The sequence below is a fragment of the Gossypium raimondii genome, chromosome 12, assembly GCF_025698545.1.
Source record: "Gossypium raimondii isolate GPD5lz chromosome 12, ASM2569854v1, whole genome shotgun sequence".
NCBI classification, from domain to species: Eukaryota; Viridiplantae; Streptophyta; class Magnoliopsida; order Malvales; family Malvaceae; genus Gossypium; species Gossypium raimondii.
In genome coordinates, this window is record NC_068576.1 from 811744 (window position 1) to 831236 (window position 19493).

At 33.4% G+C, this 19493-nt stretch overlaps 2 protein-coding genes across 3 annotated transcripts; both read left to right on the forward strand.

Annotated features, from left to right (window-relative positions):
- The first annotated feature begins 4240 nt into the window (after positions 1-4240).
- Positions 4241-6842, forward strand: LOC105762631 (receptor-like cytosolic serine/threonine-protein kinase RBK2). 2 transcript variants are annotated; one of them, XM_052625764.1, is made up of 8 exons: positions 4241-4430; positions 4513-4976; positions 5060-5311; positions 5412-5566; positions 5639-5718; positions 5812-5947; positions 6063-6216; positions 6329-6842. In XM_052625764.1, the coding sequence occupies exons 2-8, from the start codon at positions 4637-4639 to the stop codon at positions 6409-6411; spliced, it is 1200 nt and encodes a 399-aa protein (XP_052481724.1). In that variant the 5' UTR covers positions 4241-4430; positions 4513-4636; the 3' UTR covers positions 6412-6842. The 2 variants fall into 2 exon arrangements, with proteins under 2 accessions (XP_052481724.1, XP_052481726.1); XM_052625766.1 differs by lacking the exon at positions 4241-4430 and having other exon boundaries at positions 4449-4976.
- A 3782-nt stretch (positions 6843-10624) lies between these two features.
- On the forward strand, positions 10625-17966 carry LOC105762632 (autophagy-related protein 18g). Its single transcript, XM_012580424.2, has 9 exons — positions 10625-11125; positions 12421-12885; positions 13291-13728; positions 14344-14589; positions 14704-15540; positions 15618-15775; positions 16589-16722; positions 16821-17399; positions 17531-17966. The coding sequence occupies exons 1-9, from the start codon at positions 10952-10954 to the stop codon at positions 17533-17535; spliced, it is 3036 nt and encodes a 1011-aa protein (XP_012435878.1). The 5' UTR covers positions 10625-10951; the 3' UTR covers positions 17536-17966.
- The last annotated feature ends 1527 nt before the right edge of the window (positions 17967-19493 follow it).

The following is a 19493-nucleotide window of genomic DNA, read 5'->3' on the forward strand; positions in this document are numbered from 1 at the left end:
TTTTGTTTTATTTAGTTTAAGTTTATTTATTAATTACCATTTTAACCTTGGTTATTAACTAAAAATTTAACAAAATATTACCCCATAAATGTCCATTAACATTAAGAATGGTATAATTACTCTCTTAGTCCGTTAATTTAAAATTTCATAGCCATTTGACCCATTTAACTAATAGAACTCAACTTTTATACCTTTTAATTTAGTCTGTTTACCTAATTAACCATTTAAACATTAAAATTTCTTAACGATTTTTTAATACGACCTTAATATAATCCTGTAGACATTAAATAAATAATAAAATAATAAGTCACTAGTCGAAATTGTGGTCCCGAAACTACTGTTTTTGACACCACTGAAAACGGGCTGTTACAGTACCTCATGGTTTCATCGAAAAGTGCAATGCTATTTATGAGAATTAATGCTTGTTCACCAGTGGTATCCTTGTATTTTTTGTGTTTTTTTTATGGAACTCACTAAGTTCTTTTGAACTTACTCTGTTATCTTTTCCTTCTCAAGCATATAGATAGTAGAAAAAGATTCTGTAGAATGGGACTAAGCTAGAGTTGCTGTTGATAGTGAGCCGCTTGACTAAATTTGTATCATGTATGACCGTTTGGGCGAGTGGCGTGTAGATCTGTTTTGTAACCAACTTTTGTAATAATTTACATCTTATGTCAAATCACTATTTTAAGAGAATTCTTACATACTCCTGAAGAATATATTAAATTTTAGTTATAATTCTAATATATTAAATATTGATGTAACTACTCAAAGGCATTGATGGTTAATTTGCTTGATTATGTTTTGAGATAAGTGTGATGGATTAAAGGGGTTGTGCTGAAGGGGAGCTATAGGTATATTGTTCATTAACTTCCTGACTCGGTTGGTTTTTGTTAAAAAATTGCCCAAGAGAGAGATTGTTGATGCAAGTTTTTGAAGTGGTTGGCTAAGTGCAAACGGAAGTGGTCACTCCCACAATCATTGTGGCATGATGTTACCTGCCATATTTGAAGTTAACAATTTTTGAAACAAAATCTTTAGGCTTTGAATGATGATGATATTGTGGATACATGCAAGCCCGACTTTGAAAACCTATCCATATGAAGCAACGTATCTTAAAGGTTGGATTGGATCAAGCAATCAGATCCTAAGATTGTGGAGAACAGATCGGGATAACATTAAAGAAAAAAACTCCAATAGTCCACTTTATATTGGTCTTTATTAGTATATCGTATTTTTCTATTTTACAATTGTTGTTTTATAAGAATAGGAATGTAATTGATCTCTAGTATGTTAGCAAGTCTTGAAAACTCTTATATATTGAGAGGCTTGTATAGGTTTTATAATGTGTATTGAGAAAACTAATTTGTTCATTATAGAACTCTTTATTGAGTTATTTAAGAGAGTAAACGTGTTTTGCTTATTGCCTAAGTTCTAAATGGGAGAACTTAGAGGTGAATGATCTAGGTCTTTAAATACAAACGTGAGGCTGTTATGCTAGTAGAGCGATATCACATGAATTACTTGTTGTATTGGGGACTAAAAATAGTAAATTTACACACCGAAGACATAAAAAAAAAACCGAATTACATAAACAATCATTTTTGTCATTTTTTAATTTGTTGATCGCAATAACCATCTAAACACTTCCATTCAATCCTTTATTTTTCTAAGCAATTAACAAGATTCAACATCTTTTACATTATTCATTAGTTTTCTTCTTATTTTATTACTAGTGCAATATAGTATAGCTAATCACTTAAACTGTCAAACTTATGCTGCTGAATTTGAGAATATTCAATCACAACATCAGCATGTTTTTTTCTTGGGACATTGGAAATCAAAATTTTAAGCTTGGGTCAATTTTTAGATTATCCAAATAGAGTCGGATTACGTGTCAACACAAGACTTAGTAGTTGACAAAACAAAATCTGAACAAATCACGCGAGACCCAAATGAGAATCGAGGTCTAAGAGCCACCAACCAAAATGGTGAACAACAATAAGAGCCCACCCATTATTTTTTCACCTTGCATCTCAATCAAAATCCACTTTCACAAGTTACTTCAGATTCAATGCATAAACTTTTCACAAATTTAGAATCTAGTATTTTTATTTTTATTTTTATTTTTAAGAATTTAGTTTTTCTATTTTTTAGATTTTAAAATTTAGATTCAATTGTATGTTTTTAAAATAAATAAATTCGGTTATTTTCGTAGTAAATAAATATAGTTGTTTATGTATGTACCATTATCTTGTTTGTAGTGACGAATCTTGTATATGTTCTTAAGAAAAGAAAAGAATTTTGTCAAAATTTCGGGGTCTTAAAGGGTCGTGTGAACACATAAGAACTCTTGAAAGGAACTGGAAATGTAACTCCAGTTCCTTCAGAAATGGTAAGATCTTTTTTTTTTTGACAGAAGAAATGGTAAGATTTTTGACACAAGAAGAAGGGACTGGTCCGTATCATATTGACTTAGTTCTAATTTCTCTATTTTTTTTTTAAGAATATCGCTTCTCCTACTCGTATCGAATAGAACATGCCAAGGCAAATCTTCTTCATGTAAAACCTGCTTAATTTAGATCGGGATAATCGTATGATTTTATGAAACCATGTGTATATTGTTCAAATTCGTAGTCAATCCTATTTCTGAAATAAATAAACATAAAATAATATTAAGTCAATATGATGTTAGCAATTTATAATTATTAAAACCAAAATTTCATATATATATACATATAAGCACACCAAATCAAAATTTATATATGTCTCGAGGGTGAACTGAAGAAATTGTGTTAAGGGAACTAAGATAAATTATAAAATTTTGAGGATACAAATTAAAATTTTTGTTTTGAAGGAGTTTAATTTAAATTATTGATTTTTGGGAGGGGCAAAAAAGAGTTTTTCCCATTTAATCAGTGGCTGAAAAAAACCTTATTTTTGGAAGAGCCAAAAATAAAAATTTTCATTTAACTAAAAAAGCTAAACAAAATTAAATTGAATTACTAGTATTTGATAGGGACTATAAAATAAATTTTCCATTTAATCAAGGTGATCATGGTGTGTTGTGCCTACCTAACCTTTCACTACGCGGCTGATTATACTTCACATCAAAGTTTATATATGTAATTATATTATTAGTTCTTGCACTTTATGAAAGTTGTAGATTTAGTATCTATACTTTAATTTAGTCAATTTTAATCCCTATAATTTTTAATTTTTAAAATCTTAATTACACCCAGCAGGTCATATCTCAGATTTAGTCAATATTCTCTAATTAGATCATTTTAAGTTTATATACTTTTTGAATTTTAAAATTTCAATCTTGAGACAAATGATAGTCATTGATCCATTAATTAAAATTTTAGTAAGTGATATATGAAAATAACGAGATGACATAGCATTACCACATCATATTTTGAAAATAGCAGGATTATAATTTCAAATCCGATCCCAATTATTCTCTTTTCATTATTTATTATCACTCCACTTAATTTATTGGAAGTAGCATTGATTTGGTTTAACTAACCTAAAGGGGTGATGTGGTATAAGACATGATTTATAAAGTGAAACTTGTATACAAGGTAATCAATGAAGGAATAATCATCATATCGTCCCTCCCATTTTTCTTTTCACATTCAAATTTTTGTTTATTTTTTATATTTAATTTTTTAAATGGTTTTTTCCGTTAATTAAATTCGAGTAATTTAAGGTTTTAAACATTTTGACCAAATTAAAAACATGACACGTTCATAAAACATTGTACATTTGTCCCAAAACCCTAAACTAAATTAGTTCTTGTTTAGATTATGATTTATTTGTCTAGATTTTAGTAGAAAAGTCAGAAAATTGCTTACAATTTTATAAAATATTCCACTTTGTCCTCCCTTTTTTTTTTTCTTTAGATGGAGATAATAGAGATTTTTATATATATTTGTGTGATCCATAATTACGTCCCGTCATTGAACCAAGCCGGAAAGTTCTTACATGATACGGCAGAGATAACAGTAAAAACCCACGTGTCTAACTAAGTCACGTGCCGCAACTCAATGGACTGAAGCCGTCTTTGACCAACCGAAGCTATATATATATATATTTTCCATTTTTTTTCTATTTAATAATATTAATTAAAAATAAATAAATTAGTTAAGCAGAAGAAGTAATATTTACTTCAGAAATAAATAATAACATTTTTTTTTAAAGAAAGACAGAAAGAAATCATTGAAAACAATATTGATGGAGAAGCAAGTGATGATAAAAAGCTTAGAGTAACCGCAAATTTATGTGCACCTCTTCTTTAATCGTCCCCTCTTTTGGTTTCGTTTAATATCTTCCATATCTTCTGTTGTTTTTTATGTTGTTTGCTTCTTCGTCTCACAACTACAATATCTGTATATTTCTGAACAACTTAAAACCTTCATCCTCCAATGGTATTCACTCATTCTCTTTGCTTTTTTTTTTTTCTGGGTTTTTATTTCTCTGTGTTGTTTTGCTTATCCATTATATCTGCAGGGAAATCAAAACAATTTTGCAAATTAAACTGGTGGGGGAAGACAAGAAAAAGAAAACAGAGTACTCTGTTTCTGTGTCTCCCCTGTTTTGCCTCTTATCGTCTGAAACATGAAAGTTTAAAAAAATGGAGAAGAAGGTGGATACATGTTCTCCAACTGGTGTTCTCGAGGATTTCTTTAGGAGTGAAGAATTCGAAGGGACTAATTCTTGTAAAGAACCAACAAATGATCAAAGCTCAAAGCAAGGTGGTTCTAAATGGCGAGGATTGGCACAATTATTCCGAAGTAAATCGAAGAAATCTTTAGCCAATTTGCAGAATTTCGGGTCATTTAGGCTGTCGTTAAGGAGTAATAGTATGAGAGAAAACTTTGCTGTTGCACCAGATTTTTTTTCCGGTTCATATAATCGTAGGAAAATTTTTACTCTTTCAGAGCTTCAAGCTGCCACAAAAAACTTCAGCACTGGTTAGTATACTTTGTACTCTGCTTGGAATTTGATTATGGGTTGATTTTTTATTTTATTTTATTTTTTTGGTGTGTGTGTGCAGAGAATCTTGTCGGAAAAGGTGGTTATGCTGAAGTCTATAAAGGGAGTTTACGAAACGGACAGCTTGTTGCAATAAAACGACTAACAAAAGGCACAGCCGATGAGATTATAGGGGATTTCTTGTCTGAGCTTGGGATTATGGCTCATGTGAACCATCCCAACACTGCTAAGTTAATTGGTTATGGAATTGAAGGTGGAATGCATCTTGTCCTTGAGTTGTCTCCAAATGGGAGCTTAGCTTCTCTTCTTTATGGTTAGTTTCATCGTTTTCATGAAATTATGAACATTGAAGGGATGGATGATGGATCCCGGTCTGAATTGACCTTTTTTTTATGTATTGTTTTTTCTTACAGGTTCAAAGGAAAAACTGACATGGGGTATTAGGTTTAAGATTGCTTTAGGAACAGCTGAAGGTTTAAGGTATCTTCATGAAGGTAGTAAGAGGAGAATCATACATAGAGATGTCAAGGCTGCAAATATTTTGCTTACAAAGGACTTTGATCCTCAGGTACCCTCCAAAACCAAATCCTTAAACGTTCCATTTCTTACTTTGTTATATAGTAACATAAGAAAGCAACAGATTTGTGACTTCGGACTCGCGAAATGGCTACCCGAAAACTGGACTCACCACACCGTTTCCAAGTTCGAAGGCACTTTCGGGTTCGTATACCTAAACACTGAACTTTTCATTACAATTATCGGCTATCGATTCCAATAATTAAATCGATCTCCTTTATGTCATTCTTTTTGCAGCTACCTAGCTCCTGAGTACTTGATGCACGGCATAGTCGACGAAAAAACCGATGTGTTTGCCTTTGGTGTACTGTTGTTGGAACTCGTTACCGGCCGTAGAGCTCTGGATTACTCTCAGCAAAGCCTTGTATTGTGGGTACGTACCGCCACTAAAGCAGACACACAACATCACCATATACTCAAGTACTCGCTTATATGGATATGCACATGTATTTTATTTATGCCTTGAATTTGTTTTCGACCCCACCTAGGCTAAACCTTTGCTAAAGAAGAACGAAATCCGAGAGCTGATCGATCCCAATCTCGGCAACGATTACAGTGCTCGAGAAATGGGCCTTGTCCTCCTAGCCGCTTCGCTGTGCATACACCGGTCGTCGATACGGCGTCCGCAAATGAGTCAGGCATGTCGACAAGTTCCACATCAAAGCTTTGATAACTTTCATGCATGCATACATATTACATATACATATACGTATATATATGTTAACAGTTGGTTGTTAAAATGTCATGCAGGTAGTGCAGCTACTTAATGGCAATCCCAACAGCTTAAAGAGCATTAAGAAATGTCGGGTCCCGTTTTTTCAAAAAAGCTTTCAATGAAGAGATTTGAAATGGTGCATGCAGAGAGATGAAGTTGAAAGGGGGGACCAAATTGAAAAGATTGACGTTGTTTCACGTACATTAAAAAATGGGATTTTTAAAAAGGAACAGAACAGGATTAGGGTTTGGGTAGAATTCCGAGGAGGGCAAAAAGGAATGTGAAGAATGGCAGTGTGTTTGGGACATAGAAGACATGTACATAAGAGAATCATTGGGGAGCAGAAGTAGAGAGAATACCCTATGGTTCAGTCAATTTTTGTCGGAGAAATAGATTAAGGGGGAGAACCAGCCATTGTCTTTTTTTTTTCTTTTTTCTAATTTATTTTAACTTTAAAGCAAACAATGATAAAAGGAGTTTTTTTTAATTCCCAAAAGAAGGCTCTTTTGTTTTTATTTTTAAAATAAGATATTTATTTGCTATGTTATTATTCCACGTCATCTTTGATTTATTCTTTAATACTGTTTTCTCTCTCTTCAATTCTATGTTGTTGGACTTTTTCAATTTACTTCTTTGTCAAATCACAACCAATTTAGGGGGTGGGTTTGGATGGGCGATTGGGTGCGGTGCAGTGCGTTTAGCTTATTTTTTGTCTCACGCTACAGTATCTAATCTCATCGCCTCCGCTGTTTTTACACTAACCACAGATAAACGCACCGCCCATTTAAACCCACCCTTATATTAGGAAATGAATTAATTTAAACAAAAATTAATGGATAATTATTAATTTTTGGCATATCCATAATGTCAAAAATATCTGAGTTGATCGACTCTTAGTTCAATTAGTATTGGCATTATTATTAGTGCAGGAGGACGTAGGTTTGAGTGCGTTGAAACGTATTATCCTTCTATTTAAGGGACTATAAATAGTTTTAGGCAGATATATTAATAGAAAAACATGTTTCCATACAAAGTTAAAGTTCATAATTATATGTTTCAATAATCTCGTATCTAATATTTAAATTTGAGTTCTCTCATTTGAAGTAAAATATGTCATATTGTTACATCTAACATATTGATTAAAATTTTCATTAAATATTATTTAATTGAACTTTTGTATATTCCTAAAAACGATAATATGGAATAAAGAAGATAAACACTAAATAGCGAGACATAAAATAAAACTAATCAAGATGATTTAAAATTAAAATTGAATGATGAGTAAAATTTTGTACAAAATAATCCTCTTCAAAATTAGCGTTAGGTTTTGAGAATTGAATATTCAAATTTTAAAATTACTATCTGCTGCAAATTTGAAGTAGATGCGATAGATATCCCGGATATTCGTTATATGAATCTATGTCACTTATTTGAATAACAAATACTGATTTAGACATTTAAATCTATTGATTATAGAATGCTTATACACTTAACTAAATATATTTTAAAAATATCTACCCTTAATGGGCCTACGAAATCACGGAAGATTAGTTACTAGACTGATTCGGTAGATATCTTGAGGAATCAAAATATATATATTTAAAAATTAGTAGATTAGAATCAGTATTTTTCTCAACTTAATCAATGTGTTTTTTTCACATTAGTAGTCAAATTTAACAGTTTTTATTATTATAATATAATGACGTGACATTTTAATATTTTACTATATGTTCGTCTAATTTTTTTTTTAAAAACCATATAAAATCTAAAACTAAAATAAATAAAAAAAACATAAATTAATTATATATTTCTATCGTGAGCCAATTGATGGGATCATCTTTTTTTTTTTTTCTCAAGGTGTTTAGCCAATTGACTTATGACGATGATGATTTGTTTATTTACAATTGACCCAACCTAGGCGGCACGTAACTCCATTACACCCACCGTAATCCGCCTACCTTCTTTCTTATCTTCTCATCATCTTATCATTTCACCCTAACTTTTTTCTTTAGTTTTTCCATTTATTATTAACTTCTTTTTCCACAAAAAAATTTATTAATAATTTCATTTTTTAATATAATGAAAACTATAAAGAGCCGTGATTGCAGAAGTTTTCACTTATCCACGCACTATGAAGACACAAAATAAACAAGTGACAATCAAGTTTGTTTACGCAATTCGTTTTCTCTATATTTGCAGAACCTAACTCAGTGAGGAGTATTCATTATCTTTAAACAATTACAACTACAGAACTTAAATATGTCACACCTCAACCTTTGAAGATTAGAACTCTCGCCACTAAATTTTCCCTTGAGAATTTAGCTTGTAAATCTAAAATTTTCAACATTTTTTTATAGGCTTAATGACAAATTTGACCACTAATGTTTACATGTTTTGTCAAAATGGCCCTAATTATATTTTTGAAATTTTTTAACCATCAACCTTTATTCCTTTTTCAAATTACTTTTTTTAAAAACATATTTGATGAAAGTACCATTAAAAAGTTAACGAGATGATATGAAATTTCATACATGAAATATTTTAATGAGATAAAATTTATTACTTAGATAATCCAATAAAATAATTATATGTGAAAAAATAATCAGAATTAAAGAAAATAAACTAATTATCTAACAAAAGGTTTTAAAATGAACACACATATTCGGTATTTTTATTTGATTTATTAATCATCTTTTAAAAACCTCTCAAGAAACAAACATATGATCATTTCAAACTTTTTTAGACAATTAAGTTTATTTTCTTTAAATTAAGAGTTATTTTTTAATTTCATGTATGATTTATTTATTTTATTATTTTTCACATGTAATTATCTTATTAGGTTACTTAAGTAATAAATTACACCTCGTTAAGAATGTTCCACGTATGAAATTTCACATCATCCCGTTTAACTTTTTAACTGTATTTTCATCAAATCGATTAAAAAACAATTTGAAAAAAACAAAGATTGATGGCTAAAAAGACTAAAAAATATAATTAGGGCTATTTTGACAAAACATGTAATGTTAGTGGCTAGATTTATCATTAAACCTTTTTATACAATACTTCTACCTATAACCTCTCTCCACCAAATAAACTAAAAGAAAAATACATTAAAGCATGCTCAAACTCCTCCTAGTTGATACCCTCTAGTTTTATTTGATACAATATTTTGGTTTCTTTATAATATCATTAGTGAGTCCAATTTGATAAAAGTATTAGTTGTTACCATTAAATGATAAGTGAAAATTTTAATCCGACTTCTAAATTAAAAAAAAACTATGCCATTATGTTAATCATGTTATCAATTTAACCCTAATTAAAACGCTAATTAAACCCTAATTTTGATAAAATATAATACATTAAAACCTCATAATTTACTAATTTAAAAAAAAAACACTAAATATTTAGGATAGTCACTAATAAAATTCATGTCCAATCCAAACCAAAGAAGTCTTAAGTTGGCCAGCCCATGCCAATCTACTGCAAGAAGCCCAATGCGAAGACAAAATTCACTAATGAATCAACAGAAAAATTAATAACAGCCTGACAACTGATATCACACGGCACGAGACAAAGGTCACACTGTTTTATATTTTTTAAGAAAAATTGTAAACATGTTTTTCAGGCTTTCGCGTGTTGTGATCCAAAGTCCAAGCCACACCGCTCGGTCCACATCTCCCTCCCAAACCAAAATTTCACTTTCTATCTATAGTTAGTGTAAAAATAGCGATAACGAGATACTATAATATAAGACAGAAAATAAAATAAACGCACCGTACCACACCCAATCGCCCATTCAAAACTATTCTATAACATTAAAAATATAAACAAAGATATTTATAAATGGATGTATTATTAATATTTTTGTTTTTTAACTTTTCAGTTTATATTAATTAAATTCAATTAAAAATGAGTAAAAAAATTATAAAATTATATTATTATGATAATATTTTTATTTTTGTAAATATATTTTATATGAAAAATCAAATTATGACTTACCTTCCGAAACTAATTTTTATTTGAATTAAAATTATACAAAAATATTTTTATATAAAATTAATAAAATTTCACATATAGTAAATTTATTTCTAGTACGCCAATACGCTATGATTTTTAAACATTTAAATTTATTATCTTAACCAAAATTTATTTCGAGTTTTATAGTTTTAATAAATTATTTAATTTTTGTAAATAAGAATTCATTCAAAAAAATTAAAAATAGATTGATATGAGAGAGAAAGCGAAAGAAAAAGAGAAACTTCTGAGAGACAAAATTTGAAAATAAATAAATAAATAAAAATACCTTATGTAGAAGAGTAAATTTGGATAAGTATAAAGAGGATACAGCTGATAATATTTCCTTTGAAGTCAAACATTAAGCAAGCCTTAAAGTAATCTCAGGCTAAGTTGCAAAAAAGTAAAAGTTATTTTTGTTTGTTTGTTGTGAGGATTTTCGAGTGGCGATCAGGAGAATCGGATGTTAAATCCGATCGTCGGCGATCGGAGATGCTACTCGCCGGTGGTCACGGTGGTGAAGGCGGAGTTAGGCCGTTGTGATGCTGGTGGTGACAGTGACAAAGGAGGAGGAGAAGAAGGAGAAGAGTCGGTGGCGGTTTTGCTCGAGAGTAGTAGTACGAGTAGGAGTGTTTTTATAGTTGGAGGATGAGGAAAGGGAAAGGAAGGAACAATGGCTTGTTGCCGAATTCTTTGAGGATAATATCGTCTTGTTTGAAGACTGTTTCCTCGAATGCTAGTAACGTCGCATCCACGGTTCGCTCCGCTGGTGCTTCCGTCGCTGCTTCCATTTCTACTTCTTCTGAAGATCATAAAGATCAGGTTTACTTTCCATTTTAGGCTCAATCGTTTACATTTGTTTTTCTGGTTTCTTTCTTTTTAGCTTTTGAACTCTTAGCTTGCTTGGTACTTGAAAGCTTTTAGCTTACTTAGTAGAGTTGTCTAGTGTTTGCATAGAGTTAATGGTGATTTAAAGCTTAATTGCTCTCACTACTCGGTATTACTTGTCGAGAACCATTTGGCTCAGTCTTGTCTACTTCTAGGGCGCACTATGAGCTTTAGGTGCTTCAGCTATTATATTGCCCAAGAAGTCGCTTACTTAAGTAAGGCGCAGTATGTGTATTTGTGTACGTGTATGCAGATATGCACACACTTAAGATATATAATTTTGATTATAAACTCTAAAGAGCGGCCCATCTTATAAAACATGCACAATTTTCCTTTTCTTTTGTTGGCCAATATGCACGATCTTTTTATGGTCCATAGATTGTTGAATATTCAAACATTAGAAGTAGAGAGCTTGAATTTGTCCTTTAAAAAAACTACTAAAGATGCAATTAATGAAAAAAATGAAAGAAATTAAAGAGAACTTCAAATATATATATTTCTGGTGTCTGCCTCCTTAGAAAAGTGTGCTTGCCTCATCAAAAGCTCCTTGTCTAACAACACCTATGCAGGCACAGTTCCTAAACGCACACCTTAACAAAACTAGTTTTGACTCTGCTAATATTAAACAATTTGGATATGGAGTCTAGCTAACCTGCTCTAACTATGTTAACTCAAACCTTATATCTTTGATATCCTTTAAAGCATTGATTATTTATCTTTGATATCCTTTAAAGCATTGATTATTTCATGCTGCTTTTTGTCTGCACAATTTTCATGGGGTGTTTGTTTGGAAAATCTTAAAGAGTTAAGTCACCGATGCACTATCTTGTGAATTAAATTTATTTAGATTGTTATGATTTTTTACAGTGGAGAATTGATATAGTAGAACTAGTGTGTGCATGAATGTGTCTTTCATAATGTCTCATATCTGGACTGTTGTGCTCTGTGAAGCATTAATATTTGTTAAGAATCTCTTTTTAAGCTGCACTAGACTTGGAATGTGGTTTCTCATGGAATGGTGAGGCTTAGCTTTAAATTATCAACAAACAAATTTTTACACAATGATTTTTTTATCTGCTCTCCCTGCCTTGGTGTGAATTTGGCACATTCGAATTAAATATAATAATTCTGTTGGATTTTTTTGGGCTGTCTCAGAATGCTTCTCCTTTCTTCCTATTTTGAAATCAACGTTTGCTTAGGTGTGTTTCCATTATTTGTTCCATGAACAGGTAACATGGGCTGGCTTTGACAGGTTGGAACTTGGTCCGTCTCACTTCAAGCGTGTCCTCTTACTTGGTTACCAGAATGGATTTCAAGTCCTTGATGTGGAGGATGCCTCTAACTATAGTGAACTAGTTTCAAAGCGTGATGGTCCAGTTTCCTTCTTACAGATGCAGCCTTGCCCCCTGAGTTCAGATGGACAAGAAGGATTCAAGTCATCGCATCCTATGCTATTGGTCGTTGCTGGTTATGACACCAATAGTTCAAGATTGGCTCAGAACACTGGCCATTCAGTTGGGGTGGCCCAAGATTGCCGTATGGAGCCACAGTCAGGAAACACTGTCAACTCACCTACAACAGTTCGATTTTACTCTCTCCAGTCTCACTCTTATGTGCATGTGCTGAGATTTCGATCATCGGTTTGCATGATTAGATGCAGTTCCCGGATTGTAGCGGTAGGTCTTGCAACACAGGTAAGTGCTGGCTGATATAAATGGTATATTAATTTAAGAGAGTTTGAAAATTCATTTTGCATGTTTTGGGTTTTGAAGTGCAGATTAAATTACTCGGCATTGTTGCTGCTTTATTCTATGATAAAAATTTATCAGCAGCATAGGTTTTTCCTTATAACCTGTATCTCCTTTTGTTCTAAGTTTTGTTGTAGTCATGGTTATTAGTGATCTCAGTCTGTAGGTTGTCTTAGTTTCTTGTATTGCTTTAACTAGTGCTGCAAGTGATCGGTCAGTCCAAAGGCAGTAAGCTGAGATATATATACCAATCAAAGGCAAAGCAATTTTATGAAGATTATGCACTCCTCTTTTTCTAGTTTATTTCTGGTGCTGCAGATATCATAATCAACTCTTCTTGTATGGTTGCAGATATATTGTTTTGATGCCCTCACTCTCGAGAATAAGTTTAGTGTCCTCACCTATCCTGTTCCCCAGTTGGCAGGACAAGGGGCTGTTGGGGTTAATGTCGGCTTGGGTCCAATGGCTGTGGGTCCAAGGTGGTTAGCATATGCTTCCAATAATCCACTGTTGTCTAACACTGGACGGTTAAGCCCACAAAACCTTACCCCTTCTCCTGGTGTCAGTCCATCAACATCCCCTGGTGGAAGTAGTTTGGTTGCTCGTTATGCAATGGAATCTAGTAAGCATTTGGCAACTGGGCTAATCAACCTGGGAGATATGGGATACAGGACTTTATCCAAGTGTTGTCAAGAGCTACTTCCTGATGGCTCACATTCCCCCGTGTCACAGAATTCAGTTTGGAAAGTTGGAAGACTTGCAGGAACTGATATGGACAATGCAGGAATGGTTAGTCTTATGCTTTTACGTAGATTACATTCTATTTTAATAAGATCTTTCTTTTCTCTATATTTCAGGATGAAAGTACGCATGCTTTAAAATTTGAGGTTAAACCTGTTATTTTTGGATGGCATTTCTGAATAGTTCATGTTTGCAGCAAAATAATGCATTGAGGTTACTGCCTGATGACTCGAAAACTAATTTAAATATTCCAGTTGGATTCCTCTAGGATGTCTTGCTATGCTTCTACTTATAAGAAGTCTAGCAGGATACATAATATCATTTCAATCATAAAGAATATTATTATCTCTGAAAAATAGAATTTAATTTAATTTATTAAAGGTATGGAGTCCGCAAAGAGAATGAGATGATCGTTTTTGTTTTTCCAATTTTATCTCCAAATGGAGCAAATTGGGCCTCATGTTTCCTTGTCTATGGAAGTTGCAAGGCTAAATGGGAAGAACAAAATGAATGCAGTTATATCATAAATAGCTTTGGGAGGATGCATTAGTGACTGTGCCGTCTTATTTATTTTCTATTAAGAGAGTATATTTTACATGATAGATGAGATTTAGAACATCCAATTACTGACACTTCTTATGATTCAAATGGTTGATTTTGTAGGTTGTCATAAAGGATTTTGTTTCTCGAGATGTTATATCTCAATTTAAAGCTCATACAAGCCCAATCTCTGCACTAAGTTTTGACCCTAGTGGGACCCTTCTGGTTACTGCATCAGTATATGGAAATAATATAAACATCTTCAGGATCATGCCATCGTATGTGCGCTCTGGATCCGGTGTGCAAAGTTCTGACTGGAGCTCTTCTCATGTGCATCTTTACAAGCTACATCGGGGAATGACATCAGCTGTTAGTATAATTTTAGTTTCAAGATATATCTTACTTTTCTACCTTCCCCTTGCAGATTGCATTTTAATATATATTTTTTGTTTTTGTTCCTTTTTTTATGTTATAATTTAACAGATGATTCAAGATATTTGCTTTAGTCACTATAGTCAGTGGGTTGCGATTGTTTCATCCAAGGGAACTTGCCATATTTTTGTCTTGTCCCCATTTGGAGGTGATACAGGATTTCAAACGCTTAGTTCTCAGGGTGAAGAACCCTCCCTTTTTCCAGTTATATCCCTACCATGGTGGTCTACCTCATCTTGTGTCACTAATCAGCAATCTTTCCCACCCCCACTACCTGTTGCCCTTTCTGTTGTCAGCAGGATAAAATATAGTAGTTTTGGATGGCTTAATACAGTAAGCAATGCTGCGAATTCTGCGACAGGAAAGGTTTTTGTGCCATCTGGTGCTGTTGCTGCTGCTTTTCATAATTCTATATCGCTCGCTCCTCAGCATGTTGTTTCAAGAACTAATTCCTTGGAACATCTCTTAGTTTATACTCCATCAGGTCATGTAGTTCAACATGAGCTTCTCCCGTCAATTGGGGCAGATTCAGGAGCAAGTAATTTAAGATTCCAGACAGCTTCATATACACACGTACAAGAGGATGACTTGAGGGTGAAGGTTGAACCTGTTCAGTGGTGGGATGTATGTAGGAGGTCAGATTGGCCAGAAAGAGAGGAAAGTATTTCTAAGGCTACCCTTGAGAGACAAGATTTAGCTGAAGTTGTTCAAAGTAAATCAGTTTGTGAGGAATACAGCATTAATTCTCTGGAAATTAATGATAATGCCCGTGGAGAGAAGACTTCAACACCTCTTCCCACAAAGCCCCATGAGAGCTTCCACTGGTACCTCTCTAATGCAGAGGTGCAAGTAAACTCCTGGAGGTTACCAACATGGCAAAAGTCTAAGGTAGTTCATGTTCTTAATTTTCTATTACTCATAATAGGTGCAATAACTTGGTTGATTTAGTTTTTTCATTATTACAGATTTCTTTCTATATGATGGATTCTTCAAGAGCCAATAGTCATAATGGTGGTGAGTTTGAAATTGAGGAGGTCCCAGTTCATGAAGTTGAAATCAAAAGCAAGGAATTATTACCTTTTTTTGATCGCTTCCATCGAATCAAATCAAGCTGGAATGACAGGTGAGTTCCCTTTCATGCATATTCTTTTTGGCTGCTCTAGCCATATTTTGAACTCTGAATTTAATATTGATATCCATCCTTGCCTGAAGTTTCTGGTTATTATTGATTCCAATCTAGTGAAATGTTTTATTCTGGCCGATGATTCAAGGAAAATCTCACTGAAATGGGCTGATGTTGCTGAATTTATCTGGAAGTTTCTCATACTTAGTTTGCACTAAGAATGTGTTTACATCTAACATCTATTGTCCGTATTAATGCTGATGTTGTTTATAGTGTAGCCTCAAAGTATAACCAAGGATATAATAAGATTGTCTTTTAGCATTTTGCCACAAATTTAAGTTAGTGTTTCCATGTGTGCCTGAGGTCTTTAAACGTACAGCAGAGTTCTGTAATTATTGTTTGGTCTTGATTTTTACTATTTCCTCCAGTATACAGAAGATGCAAGATAATATGACCTCTTTCACCCTCAGTTATAATGTGCTCGCATACGATACTCAGGAGGGAAAGAGTGTTTGGCTTTGGTTGAAGAAGGGTAGTTTGTTAGATGAATATAGGATGTACTAATATCATGGAATATTTTCTTGTACAGAGTTTTGGACATAAATATGTATTTGATTGCCAAAAAAAGGATTTCTGGTTAAATTTTCCTTCATTTTTAAGGATTGACGTTCCATACTTCTGGGAATTCAATGCTTCCCACAAGCTTTAGATGCAGCAAGTCCATGCAACGCAAATGTGTGTTCATGTGCATGTTTGTTGACTATGGTTTGTGTTTAAAATCTATAAAGTAGCTATCTTGGTTGTTCCATATAGGTGTTTTTCCGTTGGGAAATATCCTCTGTCCTTGTCTCCTGATCTTCATCAAGGTGAATATAAAGCCTCGCAAGAGATTATTATTTGTCATTCAAAACCAGCGTCACTTAGCTCCACTGAAAGTTCTGAAGGAGGTAAGCCTATGTGATTGCTCGAGAGAAATTTTGGTTTTGCTATTGAAATGTCCTTGCCTCTAAAATTGCATTCATTTGATGATTGCAATTCCTGTCAGGTTCATCAAGGAGACTGGATAATATACTTGATTTCGATCAGATTAACAGCGAAAAGCCTTATCCATCCATCTACCAGGGTCTGAATGAAACTTGCCATGGAAAAATGGGGAATGGCTTCATTGAGCCATTGGTGTTGAATCAGGAGTCTTTGACTGTCAAATCTTCTCCATTTCAGCACTCAGAGAATATATATAATGATACCGGTCACTCTGAGAGAAGTGATTTTTCCTCTCTGGAGAGGGAGTTGCCTCCATCAAGAAGTAAGGCTGAAGGAATACCTTCTTTCAATGCTGTAGGGATCGGTGCTGCCTCAATGTTGCATGTAGACCACTATGATGCACCTAAAAACATTCTGGCAGATGAATCATCACTTTCTGCACAACAGATTGCGGTTGATTTTGTGCACTTCCGGGAAGGGCACTATGAAATCATACAGCAGAATGGAAGTGGCAAGTTGTCTGTACATGCAAATGATGATGTCGACAGCATCAGCAGCAACCACTGTGGAAAGGAAAAACTGGAAGAAGATGGGGAAAATGATGAAATGCTAGGTGGCATATTTCTGTTCTCTGAAGAAGGTAGAAAACTTCAAGTAATGGGGCAGCATTTCCTCAAACACCATTTGCTTTCCTCGTTAATAATGTTGTTTATCCACCTTTGTCTAAAATTAAATTGACTTGTCCTTTCACGGTCGGGATTCTTTTAACAGGTTGAACCGGATTCATCAGTCACGGTATTGGTTTGACCACTGTGGAAAGCTTAGCAAAGGTATGTTTTTGGATTCAAAATGCATTGCACCCTGTAAATAAAGGGTGGGGGAGGGCAATGGTGGTTGTGTTGTATACTTAAAGTGTAGCAAGAACGACGCTTCATCGTTCCCTTCCTCTCTTTTGTACATGTTATTCAGCTGGCAATACGTAAAAATGGATGAGAGTATTGAGCTTAGGAGAAGGGGGTAAAACTCATTCTGGTACTTAGATTTGGGTTGAAGTTCCTTTGTGTTGATGATATTGGATTTGTTTGTATGTACAGAAAACTGTGTGAAGTTGTTGGTCTCAATCTGTATTAACAATATTGTTTGTCTGGTGATGAAAATGAAAAAAAAGAAGAAAAAGCAAATGAAATGACTGTAAGGTATCCATAAATTCTTCACTCTGTCATTCTCTGGAGATGCTTTTGTTTTTTGTTTATATATTTTTTATACATTAGTAGAGAAATGATTAAAATTTCAACAATAATATATATATATATATTTATCTTTTTATGTTTTTATATAAATTTTTTTAAAAGAATTTAAACACGAAAAAATTTAGAAAAGTAGTTTCGATTTTCAAAGTTTTAGGGTGGATTTGGATGGGCGATTGGGTGTGGTGTGTTTAGTTTATTTTTTGTCTCAAGCTACAGTATCGCTACAATATTTAATCTCATCGTCATTACTGTTTTTACATTAACCGCAAGTAAACGTACTGCCTATCTAAACTCACCATTAATCTTGTTTATTTGCTTTCCACCTAAATTTTATAAATATATTCGTACATATATCTTTTTCACGCTGAACAAAAAAAAAAGGTGAAAAAGAAAATCATATTCGATCTGAATTAATTTCTTTGACAGATAGGAATTAGGGTCATCTTCATTCAACTTAGCTAACCGCTGCTTAAGCATTGTAGTACGATGAGACCTACAAGCTCTAATGCCCTTACTCTAGTTACCCAAATCAACATCCGTTTGTTTCAATTTGGCAACCACGTTACTAGCTGAATTAGCCCAACTATCTTTTACAACACTTTCACAAGAACCCAATCAGTTTTGAAACGGAACCTCCAAGAGCGCCCTATATAAGGCATGTGTTACGGAACAAAATTAAGAGTAAAGGAAGAAAAAAAAAGAATTTGAAGAAAAGAGGAGAATTTAGGAGAATTCAGAGATTTGAGAAATTTTCATGTATATTCAACATAACCGTGTAAACATGCAATGCATTCAATATAAAGAAAAACAAACAAATAGAATGACGTGGACCATTCTATTAAAAACAAAACGCCAAAACGCCCCGTTTCACTTAATCTTCGCAAATGTCTCCTGCTAACTTTTCTGCTCATAACAATATTCCTTTCCCAGAAAACAGCCTTGTCCTCAAGGCTGAAAATGAGGAAATTTGACTTGGAATGTATGTTTCTGCCATGGTAGCCAGCCTCGATGTAAAAAATATGAACGTTTAAGCAAGAGACTCAAGATCATCTCTTCTGCTAGTAGTTCTTCCCAAATGTGCATGGACACTTGCATATCGAACAGTTCCTCTAAATATATCAGGTCGTTGATCATAATCAACATGCAGTCCACTGCTGCTATCTTTCCATTTATTGCTAATCCAAGGTCAACAAGAAACAACTTCTTCTCTTATGGCGTGGATGGTTGACCAAGTAAAAAGTTCTCAGGTTTAACATCCCCATGCACATAACCTTTGGAGTACATCTTCTCTAGTATAGATAGGGACTCAGCTATACAAGCTACCATTTCTGCAGACATCGTTTGCCCTGAAGAATTCCAAGCATCCCATAAACTGGGCCCTAATATGTCCATAACCATCACATAATAGTCTCATTGCTTTCCTTTGTAGTGCACTTTTGGAACTCCGTGACTACCACCTAGAGCATTGTAAACTTGCCATTCGT

Bases quoted from the DNA above. Each gene is read 5' to 3' on its own strand.
- LOC105762631 (XM_052625764.1), top strand. From the start codon at position 4,637: ATGGAGAAGAAGGTGGATACATGTTCTCCAACTGGTGTTCTCGAGGAT. The intron at 5,312-5,411 runs GTTAGTTTCATC...TTTTTCTTACAG, and splicing joins CTTAGCTTCTCTTCTTTATG to GTTCAAAGGAAAAACTGACA. The intron at 5,948-6,062 runs GTACGTACCGCC...GACCCCACCTAG, and splicing joins AGCAAAGCCTTGTATTGTGG to GCTAAACCTTTGCTAAAGAA.
- LOC105762632 (XM_012580424.2), top strand. From the start codon at position 10,952: ATGAGGAAAGGGAAAGGAAGGAACAATGGCTTGTTGCCGAATTCTTTG. The intron at 12,886-13,290 runs GTAAGTGCTGGC...GTATGGTTGCAG, and splicing joins CGGTAGGTCTTGCAACACAG to ATATATTGTTTTGATGCCCT. The intron at 16,723-16,820 runs GTAAGCCTATGT...AATTCCTGTCAG, and splicing joins CACTGAAAGTTCTGAAGGAG to GTTCATCAAGGAGACTGGAT.